The sequence below is a fragment of the Myxine glutinosa genome, chromosome 2 (assembly GCF_964187855.1).
Source record: "Myxine glutinosa chromosome 2, kmMyxGlut1.1, whole genome shotgun sequence".
In the NCBI taxonomy this organism is placed as follows: domain Eukaryota; kingdom Metazoa; phylum Chordata; class Myxini; order Myxiniformes; family Myxinidae; genus Myxine; species Myxine glutinosa.
The window spans coordinates 87,702,160-87,725,987 of record NC_136262.1 but is presented as its reverse complement, the minus strand read 5'-3'; the positions used below and the strand labels follow the sequence as shown (position 1 = coordinate 87,725,987).

The following is a 23,828-nucleotide window of genomic DNA, read 5'->3' as shown; positions in this document are numbered from 1 at the left end:
CTATTCTTGTCCATAAGGGCCTTCATTTGTATAAAAAAAAGGTTCAAATCTACCAGCGGCGCTACTACGGTCGCGGGCGTGGACGCCGTGGCCATGTGCGAGGCGCCATTTTGCGCGCCCGTAACCTCGTGCGCGACGACGCTATTTTGCGACCCTGCCACCCTCACTGCTTCGCTCTCCTCATGTCCCTCATTTTGGTCCTGGATCGACCCTGCCTCACTCTCCTCTACCGGAACCCAGCCGTCTTGGTCTGCCATAGCGCGACTTTCAAAATTCGGGTTTTTATTTTTTTTTGTAAAACACAATTAAATTTCGCCGTTATAATTTCGAGCGCGTGAAACGCGCTCCGGGACCGATCCCACTTCCCGACACCAATTGTTGCGGACACGACTTAGATGTTGCTTGACCGAGCGGAATGGCCGCCGTGTTCGCACAAGTTACCCGATTATACTCGAACGTTGGCCGAATCGCGCTACGCTAGATCAATGAAGGAAAGGACACAACGGCTGGGTTAAATGACACGACACCAGGGGTACAGTTCTCAAGACCTCCGGAGGAGGATATAATATGGGATATGCAGAACGTTTAGATTACACGGACAAGAGGTACAGCACAGGAAGGTGGGCACTTATACACGGTCTTATCTTAGCCCCGACAGACCACAGACAAATGGGACAAGGCTGACTCACACAGGGATTGATGGCAAGGAGGGGCAGGTAGTCGATGGCTCAAGGTGCACCTTGGCTCAGGGGCAGAATCGACTCGGTCCGGTCCAGAGATGCGGGAGGTATCTAGCGCTTGGAGGTGGCGTCCTTTCTTCTCCAAGCTGAGGCGCATCTCACGTCACCTCCAGTAAGTGGCTGCGTATATCCAGCGGGGAGTGACACGCCCTCGGCTCGTTAGCTCCGCCCCAGATGGAATCGGTCCGCCGCTTCTTATTGGGTGCAGGGGGGTTACCGGGCTCCGCCCTTGACGAGGAGCTGACAGTCAGCCCCTGTGTGGTAACCCCGTCGGAGCACATGGTCAATGGCGGCTAACCAAGCCGGAGTGAGGACGCGCACTCCCCGCGCCGCTGTTGTTGTTGTTGGTGTTGTTGTTTCATGAGATGATGGGAGGATGCGGAGATGAGATTGTGGGGAGGTATTGGGAGGTCCTAAACTTACTACTGGTGCCATACAATCACATTCTGGTGCAACGAAGTCAGAATTAATGGAAACGAGTCCTTAACTGACATAGACTAAGAATAACTAGCAAGATGTCCTATAGTTGTCTACGTGAGATGCGGTGAACCTGGGCACGACATTTAATGGGGGAAAAAGGGGAAGGTCGGGGCTACAGAGTGTTGTTTACAGACAATGGGACTAGGGAATGGGGGATTGGGGATAGTTGGGGAGTATTGGGGAAATAGGGGAATATTTACAAGCGGATATGGATGGAGGCCAAATCCCATATCCGCAACAATATATAATAAAGCTGGAGTGTCTGTATGTCCGCCTCCGAACTACCCCCTCAGTTTGGGGTTAGCCACACCAAACTTTCTGTGGAACCTTTTGGGGTCCCAGCGGGTGTCCTAAGGTGGGTGATAGGTTTCATACATTTCTCAATACAATTATGATTTTTCGAGTTTCCACCCATACAAAGCTGCTCCCTCTCCGCATGTAAGTTCATTCACGGGTTTGGTATTCCCAGTTTCGCCTTTTACTGCATGTGGAAACATTTACTGGTTCAGTAATATCTCAATAAAACTGTGATTTTGAGTTTCCACCTGAACATCACCACTTTTTGTCCATTCATTTTTTGTACATTTTGTCCACTTCGTAGGGTGGGAGGTTTCATAAGTTTCTCAATACAATTATGATTTTCCACCCTTACGAAGCTGCTCTCTCTCTCTCTCCCTCTCTCAGCATGTAAACACATTCACTGTTTTGGTATTCACAGTTTTGCCATTTACCTCATGTGCAAACATTTGCTGGTTCAGTAATATCTCAATACAATTGAGATTTTGCGTTTCCTCCTGCACAACGATGATCTTTCTCTGCATGTAAACACATTTGCAGCTTCGGCAATTTCTCAAAACAATTGAAATTCTCGGTTTCCAGTCATCAAATGCTGCAATTTTTCCCTCACATTCGCGGATTCGGCATTTGCCATCTCACCATTGACTGTGTATAGAAACATTATATCCACCTTCCGGTGGAGTCAGCTGCAGTAGGTTTTTTCACCAAGTCCTTCACCAACCGGCTGTCCATGCCTGACGTCTGGCTGAAGGTGTCACAGGAATGTGCAATTTATTGGTTCCTGGTTTGGCATTTGCCGTTTCCACATGGACTGTTTGTTTTTGGGCTCCCACCAGTGCGTAGCCCAATTACAATTTCCCAAACAGCCAAATTGAATTGTTGTAAACATTCACACAGTGCATGCGCAAAAGGCCTCATTTAGCATCCATATGTCATTTTGAGAGTTCCGTATTGGTATCACTTGAAATTCTGAAAACTTGAAAATTCTGCCTTTTTGGAAAAAAGTTTTTCCCAAAAAGTGGGATATAATGGACACCAAGACTAAACATTTAATGCCTCCTTCGGGGAACCATAATAAACTAAAACGATATTTTATACCCCTGTTAACCACCCCAAGGCCACCTCCTTCCAACTTTCCAGTTTTCCCTTCCAGAAAATTTGCTTTTATAGCCACCTTGTCCACCCCATATGTCCTCCAGGTCAGGTCAGATATGGGAGGTCAGGTCTTCAACTCTGCTGTTGGTGTTTCCCCCTCTCTCCAATGTTCCTTTTGTTCTGTTGCATCCTGATCCGTTCAGTGTTCTAGTTCTTCCACAAACCTCGACTCTGTATACAAAAAAAATATCAGGAAGGGAAAACTGAAAATTTGAAAGGAGATGGGCTTGGGGGGGCGGGGTGGAGGGGGTGTGATGGGTAGTTAACGGGGTACAAGAGATCATGGTTTTGGGTGAGCGATGATCGGAGATGGTTGTGAACAGCTATCTTGAAGACCAAGAGAAGAATGAGAACGAAGAGAATGTGGAAGTTGGTTCCACAGGTGGGAAAAAAATAGGAACAAATGAGTGGAGGCGAGCAGTAATTCTGGATTTTGGGAGTTTCACCAGCAGGGGGTTTATGGTGGACTGAGTATGCTCTGCAGAACCCTTGGGGAGGGAAGGTAGAGGGGGGACAAAAAGCATGGAAAGAAAGACCAGAAAGGAGGCGGTAGCAGACAGAGACCAGCGACCTGTCGGCATTGTGAAAGTGATAGGCCCATAGACCCAGCTTCATCGCGAGAGATTCAAATAATCTTGAAGGCCTTGATTTCCACAGTGTCAAGCTGAGCAAGGTGTGGGACAGGGGAGCCAGCCCAGAGGGTAGAGCAGTATTCTATCAAGCTGTGGATGAAGGCCTTATACAGATTGTTAGGGGTTCAGTTGTGTTTTAGGAAGTAGATGGGAGGGTTTGCCAGACAGTCCTTTCAGAGAGGGAGAGTGAGAGTGTGAATTTTATCAGGAATGAAGGACATATTGCAAGAGTTTGACCCGATTGTTATTTTGTCAAGGTCTGAAGAGAGGGAAGAGGATGCAGCCTGCAGATCTGGAGAATGAGGGACATGTGATGGCAGAGGGTGGAATCATCAGCAAATAGATAAAGGGGATTGGCCAGAGATTGAGAGAGGTCATTTATGAAGATCAGGAATAGGACAGGGTCCAGAAAACTGCCTTGGGTCCCTCCAGCCATGACAGGGAGAGGAGATGAAAGGATTCTGTTCAGAGCCACACATTGGCTACGAGGGTGGAGGAAGTCAGGAAGCCATGCGTGGAGTTGTCCTTGGATGCCATAAGGAGAGAGTTTGGAGAGTAAGACAGAATGCCAGACCCTGTATCAAAAGCCTGATATATGTCCAGAGAATTGGCTCTGATCTCAAGTCTGACATTGAGGGCCTCCATCCATTGTTGGGTGAGTTTTAAACGATTCATATAAACATCTGTTGAATCATATCACACGCAAATCATCAAAATCTAAACAGTACATGGCGCCCATTTTGAAGAAAGATTGAATCACGCTGTTGAATCGGCTTCACGCTGTTGAAACCAAAGCTTTCAGAACATTGGAATCTCCCGCGAAGAAGCTAACTCTGAGGGCCTTTCACTCACTCACCGCAGGCAGGTTGGTGGTCTTTCTGTATTCTACCGACACCTCTCTGGCCTTGCCCCCCCCCCCGCCACCCCCCCCCCCCAGAACGTTGCTCCTCCCTAGTGCATGCTTATAAGGGAGCCGCCTTCTTGGGACTGCTCTACTGATGTCATACGCTCAATGTTGGCAGATCTAAAACAGGCAAAACATGACTCTTACCAATATATATAACATATGTCATCGACAACTACACACATTACATTCTCAAATTTATATTGCCATTTTAAGGTTACTTATTGACTGGCCCTCGTGTGTGTGTGTGTGTGTGTGTGTGTGTGTGTGTGTGTGTGTGTGTGTGTGTGTGTGTGTGTGTGTGTGTGTGTGTGTGTGTGTGTGTGTGTGTGTGTGTGCGCTCGCGCACGCATAATCTAGATCTATATAATCTTGAGCATAATCTAGACAACAACCAACCAACCGCACACATGCACGCACGCACCTGCCTCCCATCGTCGTTTTCTCTTCATGCAATACCACCCTGTACTGTTGGCACCAACCTGTACTGTTGTATGGCCACGGTGTGAATAAATTCAATAATAAATAAATATAGCTGTTTACCAATTTAAATAAAGTCGTGTACTAACTAATGTGAATAAATATAGTCGTGTACTAACTTTTCCTTGGGAACTCAAAGTGGAACTTGTCTGAAAACATGGCGATTGTAGCTGTTTTTCATTAGAATAAATAACAAACAAACACACAGTTTGGACGATCAAAATAATTAACAAGAACAGCAATCGGTAGAGCGCATACCTCCGCCAGGCTCAACAGTTTACGTTTTGATTCCCACTCATAGGCCGGATCTGGATTTTGACCTGAACTAAAATCTAATCGGCTTGTTCTTGTCACCTAACCAACTCATCCACCAAGTTTAATCATAACTCGTCCATAACTTTTTTTATATCACGTTATATGTCACTTTTCGCCTGATCTCGTTACTCCACTCTCTGCCGCTCCATTCCTCTTCCCTCAGATCGGCAGTCTGCAGCCTCCTCATTCTCTGCAGACCTGGACAAAATCAGACTGATCAAACAAGTGGAACATGTCTTTCAATCCTGACAAATCTCACAGTCTTACTATGTCTCTCCGAAAAGACCGACTGGACAACCCTCCCATCTACTTTCTCAACAATCCTCTCCAAGAAGTTCTGTCGCTCAAGCTTTTGGGTCTCACTATCTGCCATGATCTTTCCTGGGAAAACCACATTTCCAAGCTGGCCTCCAAAGCCAGTCGCCGACTGGGCATCCTCCGTCGTGCGAAGTCCTTCCTTGGCACACCTGAGCTCCTCACCACATACAAGGCTTTCATCCGCAGCTCAATGGAATACTGTTCTCCCCTATGGGCCGGTGCTCCTGCCTCACACCGAGCTCGGCTTCACGCTGTTGAAGCCAAAGCTTTCAGAATCATTGGAATCTCCCGCGATGAAGCTAACTCCGAGGGCCTTTCACTCACTCACCGCAGGCAGGTTGGTGGTCTTTCTGTCTTCTACCGACTCCTCTCCGGCCTTGCTCCCCCAGCTCTATCTGTGCTCTGTCCCCCAAATATTCCTACAGGTCGCACAAGATCTGCCAGCAACCCTCTTATGGTTAAACTGCCGAAATGTAGGCTATCTGCTCACCTTCACTCTTTCATTCCTCTTTTCTCCCGCCTCTGGAACAAACTCCCACACTCCCTTCAATCCCACTCCTCCCTCCAGGTCTTTAAAACAGCTGTTCACCACCATCTCTTATCTTCCCCCATCCAAAACCTTGATCTTTTCTTCCCCCGCTAATTCACCCCAGATCCAATTTTTTTGAAATTCCAACTTCTTTCCTGGAAGTCCTTGCAGTGTCCATATGTTTTATACCTCTCCCACCCCCGCGGCCTTCCCATGCCCCCCCCCCCCCCAAAGCCCTCTCCCTCCCACAGATATCTCGATGTCCCTGCTCTCAAATGTTGTGTTTGTGTCCTTCCCCCTCTCTCCCCATCTTGTCTACCGCTCCCCTTATTATATGTTTTATGTGTCGGTTTGTCTTTCTGTGTGATTAATGTTTGCTCTTTCACGAGCCTCGATCTTGTTTAAAAAAAAAAAAAAATCTCGCAATGGTGAAGAATCACTTAAAAATTAAATAATTTTCTTATCCGAATCCATATTCAGATCTTCACCAAAATGGAATCAATTCGTCCTTGTCACACACCCAACCAGTCCACCAAGTTTTGTCCAAATCCGTCCATAACTTTTTGAGATATCTTGCTATGTATCGGTTTTAGCCCTATCACTCAATGGTGAAGAATCACTTAAAAAATTATACTAGCCGGATCCGAATCCGGATCTTCAACAAAATGTAATAATTTTGTCCTAGTGAGGTACACAAAGTGAGTACTGTGAATTTGTTGAGAAATGTGTCACCACAATGATCCAGTTAATTAAAAATAAACCGGAAAGATTTACAGACTTTATTGGTTTGTTTGGTGAAAATTATCTGGATCCATTAAACCAATCACAAAAAGTTATTCTGAAAGCAAATGAGGCTATTCTGCGGGCAAGTGCTATCTCTCCTGGAGAAGAGTATGGATATGTGGAACACAGTGTGGCTATCCTGGAGGCCAGCTCATCTGACGACCCCCAAGCACATGCACATGAAGATGGTAGACAGACTGAGATCCATGGACTCCATCATTAATCACTGTAAGAGACACACATGCATAATAAACCAAATTGCAACTATAAAGCATGACAAAATGCAAAGCCCGTACTGAAATTTGAGGAAAACAACAGTTTAGAAAATGGTACATTTTAGTCATTTATGTTCTCTGTATTCTCATAATAAAGATTTGATGACAATAGCTCAATTAGTAAAATGTTATGGCCTGGATAGACACACTTAAGCTCAATGGTAAATAAAGAAAGAAAATGGAAGCGATAAAAAACCAGGGCGTCTTGCACTTGACACGCTGCAGACGGGCTGATAAAGACTATTTATAGTCACTATGCCTTTGCCCTTTTACAGTTTGACCCAATTTTTATTATTTTCTCCATATTCTCATAATGAAGGTTTCTTGAAGATTTGATGACAAAAGCTAAAATGATTTTTTTTTAAAGTTATGGCCTGAAAACACGCGCACACACACACACACACACACACACACACACACACACACACACACACACACACACACACACACACACACACACACACACACACACACACACACACAATTGATTGTACAGTATCGGTTGTTCCTAAACTTAAATATAAATAATTTAAAGGATTGTTGTAAATGATGTTAATTTCACAACATCCCATATTCAACTTTATTTAAATTGTAAACCTCAAACATAGTTTCTCCACCTAAAGCAAGAACGTCAACCTGTAAGCAACTGACTAATTTCCCGACTGCACGGATCATCAGCCGGGCACCGTTCTTCCTCGAGGTTTCGATCCTTTCAGCCCAGGACCTCTCCAAACGGCGGATCCACAACCTCGATCAAGGATCCACATCAATTGATGGTAAATCAGTAGATCCACAACCTCAGTTGCGTCTAGGCAGTCAGTCAACCCATCAATGCAACATCACTTATTCCAACTTTACTCGCAATAGGATTTAATGTGTTATCATATATTTATAAGTTTCCTTACACACTCGATAATATGATATCATTAAATCATTCACATCTTACCCTTAAATACATCACTCTACCAACCAGCATGACCACACCACCTACCTTTCTATCTAACTGCACTTCGAATGCTCAAACTGTCATTTATAACGGTTTTAATTAATTTAATTTAATTTAATTAATTTAATAAAATATAATTTTAATGTCATTTATAACACACACACACACACACACACACACACACACACACACACACACACACACTTGCAAAACCACATCTGATGCGTGGAGAGGGAGGGGGGAATAACAGGATAATCAGAGCACTTTGGTTAAACATGTACATTTCACTGTTATGTTAAGAGTTTAAAAAAAACCGATGCACAACACAATAACCCAATCCCATGACTTAGCTACAATAACTTTAGAAGTTTAATTACATAAACTTCCATAAACAATGGAAACATAAACTTCCAAAAACAATAAACAACATTACATAAACAATTACACCTTGGAGGTGAAAGCATCAATGCGACAAACATTTTCAAAAATTTAATCTATTTACCTCGAAATAAACAAAAGCGTTTGGAAGTTATCCCAAAAAAATTCCACTTCTAATTAAAAAATTCCATCTAAGAATGTTACGCAAGCGACGCCACATCTGTGGAGTAGGATTAGCTGTAGTGTAGTGCAAGTCAATGAGTGGGTGAATAAATACCTAGCTTAAATCGTATGGCAGATTTATGTTTCCATCCCTCTCTGGCATATCTGTCACAGTCTCCCCTGTCACTTCTTAAAAATTGGCAAACGAAACCACTTTACTATTTCCCTGGCCGGTCACTGGAAGAGCGCAGTTCACTCTTTTGAAGTCACCGACAGTGAAGATCTCTCCTGGGCCAACCACATAGCAAAGCTGGTCTCCAAAGCTAGCTGCAGACTGGGCATCCTCTGTCATTCCAAGTCTTTAATATTAAAATGACAACTACTCACTGAAGCTCAATGGAGTACTGCTCCTATGGGCTGGCATCGCAGCATCACATCTGTCTCTCATGGATTCTGCTGAATCTAAAGCTCTCAACATATTGGAATCTCTGTCAATGAGCCCAAAGCACAAGGTCTGTTGCCTTCATATCACAGGCAGGTCGGTGGTCGCTCTGTATTTGGCTGCCTCTCCTCCAGGCTGTCCCCTCTGCTCTTCAAGTCATCCGATTTTTACCCCTCCGCCCACTCATGCAATATATTTATGAACTTTTTCCATGGTCTAAAAGTTTTTTCCCATGGTCCTGATTTTTCCATGGTCTAAAACTCAGGAAGGAGCTTGTTAAAAAGTTATTTTCAAGAAAAGGACGTTAGGGAAAATGAGATATGGGATTGAAAGCTGTCGTTTATACATTTGGGAGCAAGTGTACGTGTTCATACACCAACTTATGTGTGTCAAATATTCACTGTTACAACACTTATCACCATCATCCATGTGCTATACTCCTTACAGAGCATCGATTCTGCCAACGCAATGTCTTGGCAAGGTCTTTGCCGAGTAGTTTGCCATCGCCTTCCCAACAGTCAGTCAGGGCAGAAATTGCAACTTGGCCATGATGTCTGAGATAACTTGCTTATTCTTTGCAAATGACAGTGAGATATTTAACATCTACCAATGACCAGTTTTCCAGATTGAGGTCCTTCCAATGGATGGCACAAGCATTGCTGCATCAGATCGTGAATGGGAAACACCAGGGTGACCGTTTATAGCTAAGTCGAGACTCGAACCCAGGCTACACAGCTTGTGCATAACTCCAAGCCATCCTGCCAGTCCTGAGAAAGTACCTAAATGGTGATTACCATAAATAAATAAAAATACCACCACCAAACTAACTAAAAACATTGATGCGTGATCTCATTCAATCTTCAATAAACCAATGGATGCTTATCCATTAGATCTTAGTCATTTCTCCGTTAGGAAACGTGATGTAGTCTGGCATTACTACATGATACAACAAAAATAGTGATGTGAAATATTATCAAGCATTTTTTTCCTCCTTTTTTTCCTTCAATCATAAAACAAAGCTACGGATGGACGATTGGTCATATTACTGAAAAACTTCACAGTTTAAGGAAAGTGCAATGCAAAGTTGTCAAACAAGGATAAACAGCACAAGTTTTATTGTATACCTTTGATATTCCTGCTTCTCAAGATATTTGCCAATTCAAGTTATAGAATCTTCCAGGCAAAGGTACCACCAATGGACTAGAAACACCGGAACCAGAATCAAGGAACTTACAATTGTCCTTAACTTAAAAAAGAGTAAATAGCCTATCCTAAACCTTGCTCATTGACACAAAAGAAAGAAAAAGCCTAGAGCACCTACCAACACGATAACCATCAGTAAGTCCCTGTTGCTCAGCGACATTTCGAGCGACCAGCAAGAGATGTCCCAGTAGCTGTGGAAAAACAAGATAAGTAGTTGGACAAACTTTGGCCTTTATCATACATACACAACTGTAATACACATACAATATCATACGTACACATACAATTGTAAAAACATTGTCCTCCACACTTCCATCAAACAATAGCAGAAATGAATGGACAAGAGGAGTACTTTGCCAGGTCTTTTAAATGAAGAATGTCCTTCAATCCTGGAAAACCATACAGTCTCACTTGTCACTTCTTAAAAAATTGTCAAAGGAAACCACATAACTATTTCCCTGGTCGGCCACTGGAAGAGTTCACTCTTTTGAAGTGCTAACCCTTACCGACAGTGAAGACCTCGCCTGGGCCAACCACATGGTAAAGCTGGTCTCCAAAGCCAGCTGCACACGAGGCATCCTCTGCCATTCCAAGTCTTCACAAGAAAAGTCATAACTCCTCACAGCCCGCAAGACCTTTACCTGTAGCTCAATATAGTACTGCTCCTACGGACTGACATCCCAATATCACACCTGTCGCTCCTGGATTATGCAGAATCTAAAGCTCTCAGCCTATTGGAATCTCTGGCAATGAGCCTGAATCACAAGGTATATTTCTTTCACATCGCAGGCAGGTCAGTGGTCACTCTGTATTTTACTGCCTCTCCAGGCTATTCCTGACTCATCTCCTCCAGGCTATTCTTAATTCCTCTCCTCCAGGCTATTCCTGACTCCTCTCCTCCAGGCTATTCTTGATTCCTCTCCTCCAGGCTATTCCTGACTCCTCTCCTCCAGGCTATTCCTGATTCCTCTCCTCCAGGCTATTCTTGATTCCTCTCCTCCAGGCTATTCCTGACTACTCCCCTCCAGGCTATTCTTGATTCCTCTCCTCCAGGCTATTCCTGACTCCTCTCCTCCAGGCTATTCCTGACTCCTCTCCTCCAGGCTATTCTTGATTCCTCTCCTCCAGGCTATTCCTGACTCCTCTCCTCCAGGCTATTCCTGATTCCTCTCCTCCAGGCTATTCCTGACTACTCCCCTCCAGGCTATTCTTGATTCCTCTCCTCCAGGCTATTCCTGACTCCTCTCCTCCAGGCTATTCCTGACTCCTCTCCTCCAGGCTATTCTTGATTCCTCTCCTCCAGGCTATTCCTGACTCCTCTCCTCCAGGCTATTCCTGATTCCTCTCCTCCAGGCTATTCTTGATTCCTCTCCTCCAGGCTATTCCTGACTACTCCCCTCCAGGCTATTCTTGATTCCTCTCCTCCAGGCTATTCCTGACTCCTCTCCTCCAGGCTATTCCTGACTCCTCTCCTCCAGGCTATTCCTGACTCCTCTCCTCCAGGCTATTCCTGACTCCTCTCCTCCAGGCTATTCCTGACTCCTCTCCTCCAGGCTATTCTTGATTCCTCTCCTCCAGGCTATTCTTGATTCCTCTCCTCCAGGCTATTCTTGATTCCTCTCCTCCAGGCTAGTCTTGATTCCTCTCCTCCAGGCTATTCTTGATTCCTCTCCTCCAGGCTATTCCTGACTACTCCCCTCCAGGCTATTCTTGATTCCTCTCCTCCAGGCTATTCTTGATTCCTCTCCTCCAGGCTATTCCTGACTACTCCCCTCCAGGCTATTCTTGATTCCTCTCCTCCAGGCTATTCCTGACTCCTCTCCTCCAGGCTATTCCTGACTCCTCTCCTCCAGGCTATTCTTGGTTCCTCTCCTCCAGGCTATTCCTGACTCCTCTCCTCCAGGCTATTCTTGGTTCCTCCCCTCCAGGCTATTCTTGATTCCTCCCCTCCAGGCTATTCTTGATTCCTCTCCTCCAGGCTATTCTTGATTCCACCCTCCAGGCTATTCCTGACTCCTCTCCTCCAGGCTATTCTTGACTACTCCCCTCCAGGCTATTCCTGACTCCTCTCCTCCAGGCTATTCCTGACTCCTCCCCTCCAGGCTATTCCTGCCTCCTCCCCTCCAGGCTATTCTTGACTACTCCCCTCCAGGCTATTCTTGATTCCTCTCCTCCAGGCTATTCCTGATTCCTCTTCTCCAGGCTATTCCTGATTCCTCTTCTCCAGGCTATTCCTGATTCCTCTTCTCCAGGCTATTCCTGATTCCTCTCCTCCAGGCTATTCCTGATTCCTCTCCTCCAGGCTATTCTTGATTCCCCTCCTCCAGGCTATTCCTGATTCCTCTTCTCCAGGCTATTCCTGACTTCTCCCCTCCAGGCTATTCTTGATTCCTCTCCTCCAGGCTATTCCTGACTCCTCTCCTCCAGGCTATTCCTGACTCCTCTCCTCCAGGCTATTCTTGATTCCTCTCCTCCAGGCTGTTCTTGATTCCGCTCCTCCAGGCTATTCTTGATTCCTCTCCTCCAGGCTATTCCTGACTCCTCCCCTCCAGGCTATTCCTGATTCCTCTGCTCCAGGCTATTCCTGATTCCTCTTCTCCAGGCTATTCCTGATTCCTCTCCTCCAGGCTATTCCTGATTCCTCTCCTCCAGGCGATTCTTGATTCCTCTCCTCCAGGCTATTCCTGACTCCTCTCTCTCCTCCAGGCTATTCCTGATTCCTCTCCTCCAGGCTCTTCTTGATTCATCTCCTCCAGGCTATTCTTGATTCCCCTCCTCCAGGCTATTCCTGATTCCTCTCCTCCAGGCTATTCTTGATTCCCCTCCTCCAGGCTATTCCTGACTCCTCTCCTCTAGGCTATTCCTGACTCCTCTCCTCCAGGCTATTCTTGATTCCTCTCCTCCAGGCTATTCCTTACTCCTACCCTCCAGGCTATTCCTGATTCCTCTCCTCCAGGCTATTCCTGACTCCTCCCCTCCCGGCTATTCCTGACTCCTCCCCTCCCTGCTATTCCTGACTCCTCTCCTCCAGGCTATTCTTGATTCCTCTCCTCCAGGCTATTCTTGATTCCTCTCCTCTAGGCTATTCCTGATTCCTCTCCAGTCTCTCCTCTGCTCTTTTAGTCAACCGACCCGCCCCAGCAACTCTGGGATGCACATGTTCTTCCACTGACCCTTCCCGTTAAACTTTTGAAATGCAGGCTGACTGCACCTCAACTATGTTGTTCCTCCTTTCTCCCGTCTATGGAACCACATTTCCGAGACTTGCTATCCCACTCTTCCTTCCAGGGCTTCAAGCAGGAGGTGCAACACCATCTCATGTAATCCCCCATCCTCACCCACAATTTATTTTACCCCCATTACCCATACCTAACCCAACCGTTTTCCGAGGTGGATTTAGAGGGAGGCGCAAGCGGCGCCCCCCCCCCCCTTATTTTGATTTTAGAAAGTGCCATTTTTGCCTAGCTGCCTAAGCTTTGATGTCGCCGCTGGCGCTGCGCTTAACCAATAGAATTTCAGAAGATAACGCACTGCGTGATAGAATAGTTTTAGAAATTGCCAACAGGTGGAGATTGGCTATGGCTGTTTCGTCTCGAAATATGTCGTCGATCGCTGAAAAAATCGTCTTGTGGAGATTTGGCTTAACATCGTGTCAGGGAAACGCGAATAAACAGCGTACTTTATTCGATATTTCTCCACCCAAGAAGGGTAAGTGTAACCGGTAACAGGCTTAAACCAGGCCAATAGAATGCCGATTTTTCATCAAGTAGGCCTATATCCTTGGTTTATTTTACGGAGATCTTCCTTCCAATATTTTAGAGGCATGAACATTTCTCCCCAGATTGCAGGAAAACGCATCTAGAGCAGTATAATTTTCAAATTTTCCTGGGAGAGGACCCCCAGACCCCCCCACTACAGGCTTCGGGCCTTCGGCCCTCGCGTTAGGACTTCGCCCTCATTAGTTGTGCCCCCCCTTATGGGAAATCCTAAATCCGCCCCTGGTTTCAATTGAAGTTTACTATGTTTCCTTCCCTCCTCTCTCTCCCCTTTTCCTGGTCATTCATTCCCTTGTATATTGTGTCCAACTGTGGGGGCACCATCAGTACACTGCCTTTTAACCTTGTAAACACACTCTTCCATGAGTCTCAATATAACGACGATGATGACGACAGTGACCACAACGACGACAAGCATTTTATGACTATTTTCTCCTTTCTTCGGGGAGTTAGTCCAATGATGGCATTCCTCCATGCATATCTATCCAACGTGTCATTTTTGTGAAAATCCAAACATTCCAGATCGTTCTTGACAGCTGCAATCCATATCTTTTTGGAACACCCTGTCAGCTTTCTCCCTTCTCCCACGAACTTTATTCCAATGTTTGCCCAATTACACATGAGAGAGAGAAACTGCTCCACCAAACAAGCCAGATGCAGAAAGACCTGAATCCCGCATTTATCAGTTTTTTATATTTTTGCAGGTTTTATGATGCTGGAGCGGTTATACAACTCATGCAAATACCTGCAAAGTTGCAGACATTAGACATTAGACAGCACCAGACTTAACTTCAGATAATCATAGCCGGTGACCTTTGGAGAAGTGAGGTAACTTTCCAGGTACTGTGGGTACTGGTGATACCATCCTGTGACATCGGATAATTATTGGAGCAATTAAGGAAAAGTCATTCCCTCCAACAGGATGCCCACACACGTGGTTTATCCATGCTCTATCCTCCAAATTGCAAAGATCGAGCGAGGAAGCAGCACGTACCATTTTTAAAGCATTTTGTATGACCCGCCAGGGTCACAATCGAACCGCCGACCTCCGAGACCCGGAGAGGACGCACTAACCACAATGCCACTAAGTGTGGTTCCATCACGTGTTCCAGATTGAAATATAATTCAACGTTTGCAATGTTCAAGCATCAGCACGGAGGCTTGAACATTCCATGCTGATTGGTCTTGCATTCACTATATATATATATATATATATATATAAATCAGTTGAAATGCAAGAAGCTTTGTATTAGTAGGAAGAAGTCATTTGGTCTCGGGAAGGTTGGGTGGGGGTAGAGTCATGTTGGTGGAAAGATTTTATCGTTGGGTGGCTGGTTTGCACTAATGCACAGAAGACAACATTTCAGCACTCAGCATTTCACATCACATTAATATTAAAAACGATCATTAGTATCGAAGATAATGCCATGCAATTGTGTCACAAGTCATAATGCACTGCTAATGTTTTGACCGTTCCCTATTCCAAAAACCATCTTGGCTACAATATCCATATTTCGTTGCCCAATATCCATATGTGGAATCGGTTTTTTTTTCGGAGGAAACCTTGTTCTGATTGTTGTTTTTGTTTGTTTTGAGCATTCAACTTATTCCTTGTAATGAGTTGCGTCAGAAAAAGAAATCTTCATTTTTTGAGACATTATTTTGGGTCATGGAAAGCAGTTCTGTGGTTCACCATCGGTGTCCGACGCGAAGAGTAGGCGAGCTATCATGACCAAATTCCTAAATTCCTGCATCCTTTAGTCGAGTATCCTGGGTCAGTGGTGACCTATCCACGATTAAAACCTTGAAAAGAAACTGCTAAGACCGAATCGACAATCTGTAAAGAGTATGAGTACACTGCTTTTGTGTGGGAGTTATTATCCGAGATGACTTCATGTTAACGGAAGTTGAGCAAACTACTTTCTCACAAGGTAAAGGAAACATATTACAGAATAAAAGTACAAAACCTTGTGACAACAAAGCAACAAATACCGGAGTCATTCAAACGGTTCGACAAACGAGATATTCACGATAGTCTAAGACAGACTAATGTTTTTCATTTTTCATACGCAAGTACTGTGGGCTGGTAGGATAGCCTTGGCCCTCGAGGTATACACAATCACACTCACACCTGAGCTGTCTGGCCTGCATTTGAATCCCGACTACTACAACAACAACAACAACAACATGCATTTTAAGGCCATGTTCCCTGCTAGAGCGGGGGTTAGCCTTGCGGTCCCCATGACAATCTTCTCCATTTTGCCCTATTTTCTGCATCTCTCCTTGTTAACCCCCTTGCCCGCATTTCTTCTTCCACCATCTTTAGCCAAGTCTTTCTCGGTCTTCCCCGTCCTCTACTTCCTTCTACATTAACTTCCATCACTCTTCTCAACCAGTCACTTTCATCCTTCCTCAATACATGACCAAACCATCTCAACCTGTTCCTCTTCACAGCATCAATCACAGGCAATATTCCCATCATCTTTCGCAATTCATCATTTGTCTTCCTCTCTCTCAACGATACTCCGCACATCCATCGAACCATTCGCATTTCCACCCTTTCCAGCCTTCGTTGCTGCTCTACGTTCATTACCCATGTCTCGCTCCCATAAATCATAACACTTCTCACACATGCAGCATACACCTTTCCCTTCAGCTTCAGCGACACTCTCCTCCTCATCAGCACGCCACTCAGTTCCCGAAACTTCTTCCATGCACATCTCACTCGAGCAACCGTTGCCGAGTCTGATCCACCTTCTCCATTCAGCATGTCTCCGAGGTAGCAAAATGTTTTCACACCTTCCAGCTTCACGCCGTCTCCAAGATCCAACTCAACATTTCCTCCATCTGCAGCTCTCTCTGTGCACACCTTACATTTGAATGTAGCTGCCACACTGGTTAATGACCCTCTCAGACCACTACATTTTTGATGAACCCACTCAGCACACATTGTACATTGAATGGAGTTCACTCCGACACCCTTCCTGCACACAGCACACGGCCACTTCCCAGTTCTTTCCACCTCACCACATGCTTTACCACTTGCCATCACCTTTGTCTTTCCGATATTCACCTTCAGACCTTTTGTCTCCATACATTCCTTCCACTTGTTCATCTTTTCCTTCAGTCCATCCATACTTTCCGCAATCAACACCAGATCATCTGCATACAACAACTCCCACGGTAAACCCTCCTTTACGGTCTGAGCCAGCACCTCCATCACAGCTACAAATAGTAGTGGACTTAGTACCGACCCCTGATGCACTCCCACCTTCACCTCAAACTCACCACTGTTCCCGTCCTTCGTCCTTACAGCTGTGCGTGCTCTTTTGTACATTGCCATCACTACTCTGATCAACCATTCCTCCACTCCTAACTTCCTCAATGCCCATGTCAATACTTTGCGTGGAACCCTATCGAATGCTTTCTCCAGATCAACAAACCCAAAAAACAACTTCTTCCTCTTATCCATGTACTTCTCCTGCAACTGCCTCACAATGAAAAGCGCATCTGTCGTTCCTCTTCCTGGCATAAATCCAAACTGTATTTCGTCGATCTTCACTTTCTTCCTTATCCTCCTCTCCAACACCCTTTCCAATACCTTCATTCCATGCTCCAATAACTTTATCGCTCGGTACGAGCCACACTCCAGAGGGTCACCTTTTCCCTTGTATAGAGGGACGAGGGTACTCAGTTCCCAACCCACTGGAATGCGGCCTTCTTTCACCACCAGATTACAGATCTCTGTCATTCTCTTCACACCCCAACTTCCTGCTGCCTTCAACATATCTCCCACAACTCCCGTCGGCCCTCCCGCTTTTCCACTCTTCATTGCTTTTATCGCTTCCTCAACTTCCTTCTCAGTTATCTTCTCTGCCGGTCCTAAAACTGGGTTACTCTCTATGTTGCCATCCCATTCATTCTCTGTATTCAACAGCATTTCCATATATCTTTTCCATCTTCCTTTAATTCCATCTGGGTCGACAACGATTTGTCCCACTTCATCCTTCAAGCAACTCACCCCCATCACATCACAATCCCGACTCATGAATCCCGACTGAGACGTTAAAATGGCCGTCCCATCCAGCATTATGAAAGATCCCACGGTGTCCTTCGTGAAGAGTAGCTGAGCTATAGTTGGCACCCTGGCCAAATTACAAATTTATGCACACTCGTTCAAGTATCATATTGGAGTGGTGACTCGTCCTGGATTGTAAGCCAAGGCCCAAGCACTGTGTAGTTTGTAAGAAAATGTATAAATATTGTTGCGAATATGGAATTTGGCCTCCATATCCGCTTGTAAATATTCCCCTATTTCTCCAATACTCCCCAACTTTCCCCAATCCCCCATTCCCTAGTCCCATTGCATGTAAATAACACTCAGTAGAGCCGATCTTCCCCTTATTCCCCCATTAAATGTCGTGCCCAGGTCCACCGCACCACACGTAGACAACTTTCGGACATCTTGCTAGTTATTCTTAATCTATGTCAGTTAAGGCCTCGTTTCCATTAATTATGACTCTTCGTTGCACCAGAATGTGATTATATGGCACCAGTAGTGAGTTTAGGACCTTTCCCATACCTCCTCCCATCTTCTTCCCCGTCTACAACAACAGAGGGGCACGGCGCTGCGCGGGGGGGAGTGTGCGTCCTCCCACCGGCTCGGTTCGCCGCCATCGACAATGCGCTCCAGACGATGCGCTCCAGACCATGCGCTCCACGGGGTTACCACGAAGGGGCTCCTTGTCAGCTCCTCGTCAAGGGCGGAGCCTGGTAAACCCCCCGCACGCACCCAATGAGAAGCAACGTGCCGATTCCACGAGGCGGAGCTAACGAGCCGAGGGCGTGTCACTCCCCGCCGGAGATACGCGGCCACGCGCCGGATGTGACGGGAGATGCGCCCCCAGCTTGAGACGAAAAGACGCCACTTCGAGCGCTGTGCAACCTTCCGCATCTCTGGACCGGACCGGGTCGATCCTGCCCTGAGCCCAGGAGGACCTGGAGCCATCGACAACCGCTTTCCTGCCATCAACCCCCGTGTGAGTCAGCCTTGTCCCGTTTGCCTGTCGTCTGTTGGGGAATAATATAAGATTGTGTCTAAGTGCTTGTCTTTCTATGTTGTACCTCTCGTCCCTGTAATCTGACCTTCCGCACGAATATAATCTCCTCCGGAGGTCTTGAGAACCGTATCCCTGGTGTCTGTCATTATAATTCAGCCGTGTGTCTTCTTTTTCCTTATTGAGCCAGCGTGGCGCGGCTTCGTCAACGTTCGAGTACAATCGGGTAATTTGTGCGGACACGACGGCCATTCCGCTCGGCCCACCTTAACATCAAAGTCGTGTCTGTAACAATTGGTTGTCAGGAGTTGGATTCGAACCTGGGACTAAATTTATTTAGCCCAAATTTTGGACACCAATTGTGTTAGTACGGTAACAATTGGTGTCGAGGAGTGAGATTCGGACCCGGGACTAAATTAGTTAGGCCCAAATTTTGGGAGGGAAAATCGAGCCGGAGCGCGTACGGCGCTCGACCAAATCGATCCGGAGCGCGGTCCCGCGGTTACTGCGCTCGACGAAATTATAACAGCAAAATTTGGATTGGTGTTACGAAACTCGAATTTTGAAAGTCGCGCTATGGCGGATCAAGACGGCTGGGGTCCGGTAGGGGAGAGTGAAGCAGGGTCGGTCCAGGACCAAATTGAGGGACGCGAGGAGAGCGAAGCAGTGAGGGCGGCAGGGTCGCAAAATAGCGTTGTCACGCACGAGGTGGCCACGGCGTCCACGCCCGCGGCAGCGCCCCTGGTGGATTCGAACCTTTTCCTCCTGCAAATGAGGGCCCTTATGGAACAAATGGTGGGAATGAGGGCTGATAGTGAGCGATTGGAGGGCCAAATGGGGGTAATGAGGGACGAAGCGAGGGGTACCAGTGAGGGATTAGACAATAATTTTAAGGGATTAGACAATAATTTTAAGGGATTAGACAATAATTTTAAGGGATTAGACATGAAATTTGGGAAATTAGACGATAGATTAGGGGAAATACAGGAGGGGTTAACGGGGGTAGAAAACAGAATGGCCGCTCAAGAGAATCAAATGGAAGGGATGCAAAAAGGGTTAGAGGGGTTAGAAAACACCATGGAAGGCAAATTGAGGGACATGAGGGACCAAGCGGAAAGGGAAGTTAACCAAATGGGGCAGCAGATAGAGGGGGTCAGAATGGGGGTAGAAACCAAACTGGATGCTCACAGGGAGGAAATGGAGCAGATGAGGGTGGCATCTGGGCAGGAGATGCAAGTGATGGGAGAAGAGATCAGAAGAGGTGTGAGTGAGGAGGTCGGAGGAGTGCGCGAGGAGGTGAGGCACTGTAAGGAGCGCATGGAGAAGGAGGTGAGAAAGGGGACTGTAAAGTTACAAGGGGGCATAGAGGTCCTGACGCAGGAGGTGGAACAGCTGACGGAGGGACAAAAAGGACTAACGGAGCAGGTTCAAAGGAACACTGCGGTATTAGGAGGTTTAAAAGCGACACAAAACGACATAAAAAACGACTTAATAGCGACAAAGAGGGAATGTCAGATGGTACGTGAGGGACAGACAACGAGGTTGGACGAGGTGATAGAGGTAATGGAGACGAAGGACCGGCAGGTGAGGACGCACCTGGAAACGGTCAAGGTAGCCTTAGAGGATGAGCTTGAGGAGACGTACCGGGGGATGAAAGAGGTGAAGCACAAATTAGAAGAAGTGGAAGAAGGGATGAGCGAAATTAAGAAGCGACGGAGAGGGGATAAGAAAGAGATAAAAGAGGAGATAAAAGAATTGGTCCAAAGTCTGTGTTTGGATCGTGATGATGTGCTCATTAACCGGATGAGGGATTCGCAGGTGATGGAGGAGAAGCGAAGAGGAAGAGGACCTGGTGTAAGTGGTGACCAATATGGTCGTGCGTATGATGCGCCAGGGGATTTAAGGAGCTTAGGGGTCGAGATGGACCCGGGTGTTCGTGAGAGGCCGTGGGTGAAGTGTGCGACAGGTCTGGTGTGCGAAAATGGAGGTGTGCAAGAAAGTCCGACTCTGGGGTGTGTGAGGAAAAAGTGCGTGCCAAGGAGTGAGTGTGCTGGCGAGAGTGAGTCGGTCGTAGCGCGTGTGCGAGGGAGCACATGGAAGCGCGGTGTGGTAAGTGTTACAGAGGGTGTGACGGGAGAGTGTGCGCAGGAGTGTGCGCGAGAAAGGTGTGTGACGGACAGGTGCATGAGGAAAGAGTGCGCTGTCAGAAGTAAGGAAGAGTGTCCACCTGTGGTGAGTGTTACAGAGGGTGTGACGGGAGAGTGTGCGCAGGAGTGTGCGCGAGAAAGGTGTGTGACGGACAGGTGCATGGGGAAAGAGTGCGCTGTCAAGAGTAAGGGTGAGGGCGCTGTCAAGAATGGAGGTGAGAGTAGTGAGAGTGACAAGGAGAGTGAGTTGGGTGTGACAGGTGAGCGAGGATGTACACCTGGGATGGAAGGATGCACACCTGGAATGGTAGAGCGTGAGTGGGAATGCACGCTGGAGTTGGTGGTGAGGCACGTGGTTGGGTGTGCGAATGAGAGCACACCTGTGATTGTCACAGAGGAGGTGACCGAGGAGGGGGTGCGAAGCGGTGTATTGGTGAGGTGTGCGAGCAACGAATGTGTGCCAAAGTGTTCGGTGGTCAGGTGTGTGACCAAGGCTGTGAGTGGAATGGGTGTACCTGGGTGTGTAAGGAAAGGTACGAGGAGCATGGGCACGGCTGGATGTGTGAGCAAGGAACGGGCTGCGGGGTGTAAGCATGCAGGTGAAGCATCGACATTAAACGGGATAGAGTTTAGAACGACTTATAGCCGAATCGGGCCCTCGGTGCGTGCTGGGCCTCGCTTTGAACGGCCGCGTCCGTGCTCCACTAGGCGGAGCTGGCAGCCCGATAGGAAGGGTCGTTATGGCGACCACGTTTTGTTGAGACGTGCCGGCAGGTCGAGATCGGGACATTGGATGGCTCCACGCCGAGGTGATGCGTGGGATCTCGGCCCGGGTAAGCCCCCGTCCCTGCACCGAGTGCCGGACGCATCCAGCCGCTGGCACAAAACAACCAGCATCCATTGCTTGGCTTTACGAAGCCGGGCTTTGGACAGGGATTGGCGCACCGAGAGGTATTAGTGAGTCGACTGGGTGATGAGGTTAGTGTTTTGGATCCAAAATTAGAGAAAAACAAAATTTGATGATTGGCAAGGGATTGGCAGTAGTGATTGGCAGATGATGAGTAGTGATTGGCAAATTTTTGATTTGTTGAAATTTGATGTGCAAAATTGGTAGTGAGAGACCCCCGATGTGGTGGGATGGCAAATCCACCATCCTTCCCATGTGGGGGCAAAGGAGCAATAGCTTATGGGGTGTATGGCAGTGAAAACTAGCCCGGGTGGGTTAGGATATTGTGTGTAGGGCCCTAGAAGATGACATTAGGTGACGTTAAGATTAGTTAGTGACTGATACCTGTAGTGGGGACGCAGGTAGATTAGTATGGATGATAATGACGAGGGAGCGCAATAGTTTAAAGGGACGACTGGGAAGCGCAAGTTTCAGAAGGGAGTAGTTAGCTGAGATGATGCCGTGTGTGTGAGAATTGAACAGGTGTGATTGCACAGGTGTGCAACTGGACAGGTGTGTGGAGCAGTGTGTGAGTAGTGAGTGTGTGGATCAGCGCGAATGCGCTTGGGGAGAGAAGGGTGCAGGTGGCACCAGGTGTGAGAGCACAGGTGTGCAAATACAGGTGTGTGGAGAGAGTTGGAGTAAGTGGTACGGAGTGGTGTGCATGGTGCGAAGGTGTGGATGGGGGAAGAGTGGACCCCTTTCACGAGTACCCGGGGCGGGTAGTGTAAGTGTTAGGTAGAGGGTACAGGTAAATTGTGGTTGGATATTGGCATCTGTGGTGCGGTTGCAGAATGGTGTTGTGGATGGGTGCATTAGTGTTGTGGAAATGGCTGGGCGTGTAGCCTGTTAGTGTGTGTAGTTGGTTGGGCACTCCACCACTGTGAGGATGTCGGCCAGTTGAGGCCGCAGGTGGGCTCTGGGAGCCGGTAGAGTTGTGGATGGGGCCCAAGGATCCGGAGGATGGACCCGGGTAGCCCAGTGCCAGAGAGGGCACCGAGTGGGGAGAGTGCCAGAGGGCCTTCCCCTGGTAGTTAGGTTAGGGTAAGGAGCAGGTAAGCTCGGAGGCAACTGCAGTGGTGGAGGTGTGCAGGTGGGTAGACCCACTGGGAGAGGTACACGTCGCAGCCCAGAAATTGTACGAGGGCACCGGGAGATGAATCGGGGGAGTGAGACCCCAAATTGAAGAGCACCACAGTTTGGCCAATGGGAATTGGTTTTTAGAACCCATAGTGTAAGAGGGCCAATGGTTTGGCCGGAGAAAGACCCCGGGTAGTGTAAAGTTGTTAAAGTCACTTAGGAAATAGTTAGGATTGATGAACCTGTCGCACCATACGCAGCCACTTACCTGTGGTGATGATGATGACTCCACACCTGTGTTTTCTTTGTTTTGTTGCAGAAAATGAAATTGCTGTGTGGATTGTGAGACGCATCACGACGTGGATGAGACATTGGGGTGATTCCATCTCTCCCTCCCTAGGAGGGACTGATGATGAATTGGTAATGGCAAATTTTGATGTGCAGTTGGAGATGGCAAATTTTGATGAGAGTTGAAAATGGCAAATTTGATTGGTTAGGAGGGAGAGAAGACGAATTTGGTTTATGGGAGGAACGGGGAAGACAGTAGGGATGTTTGTTGATTTGTAAAGTAGATGTTTATGGGTAGTGTTGTGTTTTGTGGATGCAGTAAGGGGTAAGGGAGGGGCCATGTAGGTTACCTGGTGGGGGGGGGGCGTACGATAGGAACGTACCTGTCTCACCTGGTTCCCATGTGCCCCCAGTGTGCATCACCTTACATTGCGTGCACTTTTGCGCCCTTACCACCTTACTCACTTGTCTGCTTCTTTTGTCTCCCACCTCCGA

At 47.1% G+C, this 23,828-nt stretch overlaps 1 protein-coding gene across 1 annotated transcript in view; it reads right to left on the bottom strand.

Moving 5' to 3' along the window:
- Nucleotides 1–6,615: 6,615 nt before the first annotated feature.
- HINT2 (histidine triad nucleotide binding protein 2) overlaps nucleotides 6,616–23,828 on the bottom strand; it is a 31,008-nt gene continuing 13,795 nt past the window's right edge. Inside the window, exons 4-5 of the mRNA XM_068107858.2 lie at nucleotides 10,158–10,230; nucleotides 6,616–6,859 (exon numbers count right to left, since the gene is read on the bottom strand). Of these exons, the coding sequence (XP_067963959.2) occupies nucleotides 6,768–6,859; nucleotides 10,158–10,230 (165 nt within the window). The 3' untranslated portion in view covers nucleotides 6,616–6,767. The remainder of the gene's footprint in view (nucleotides 6,860–10,157; nucleotides 10,231–23,828) is intronic.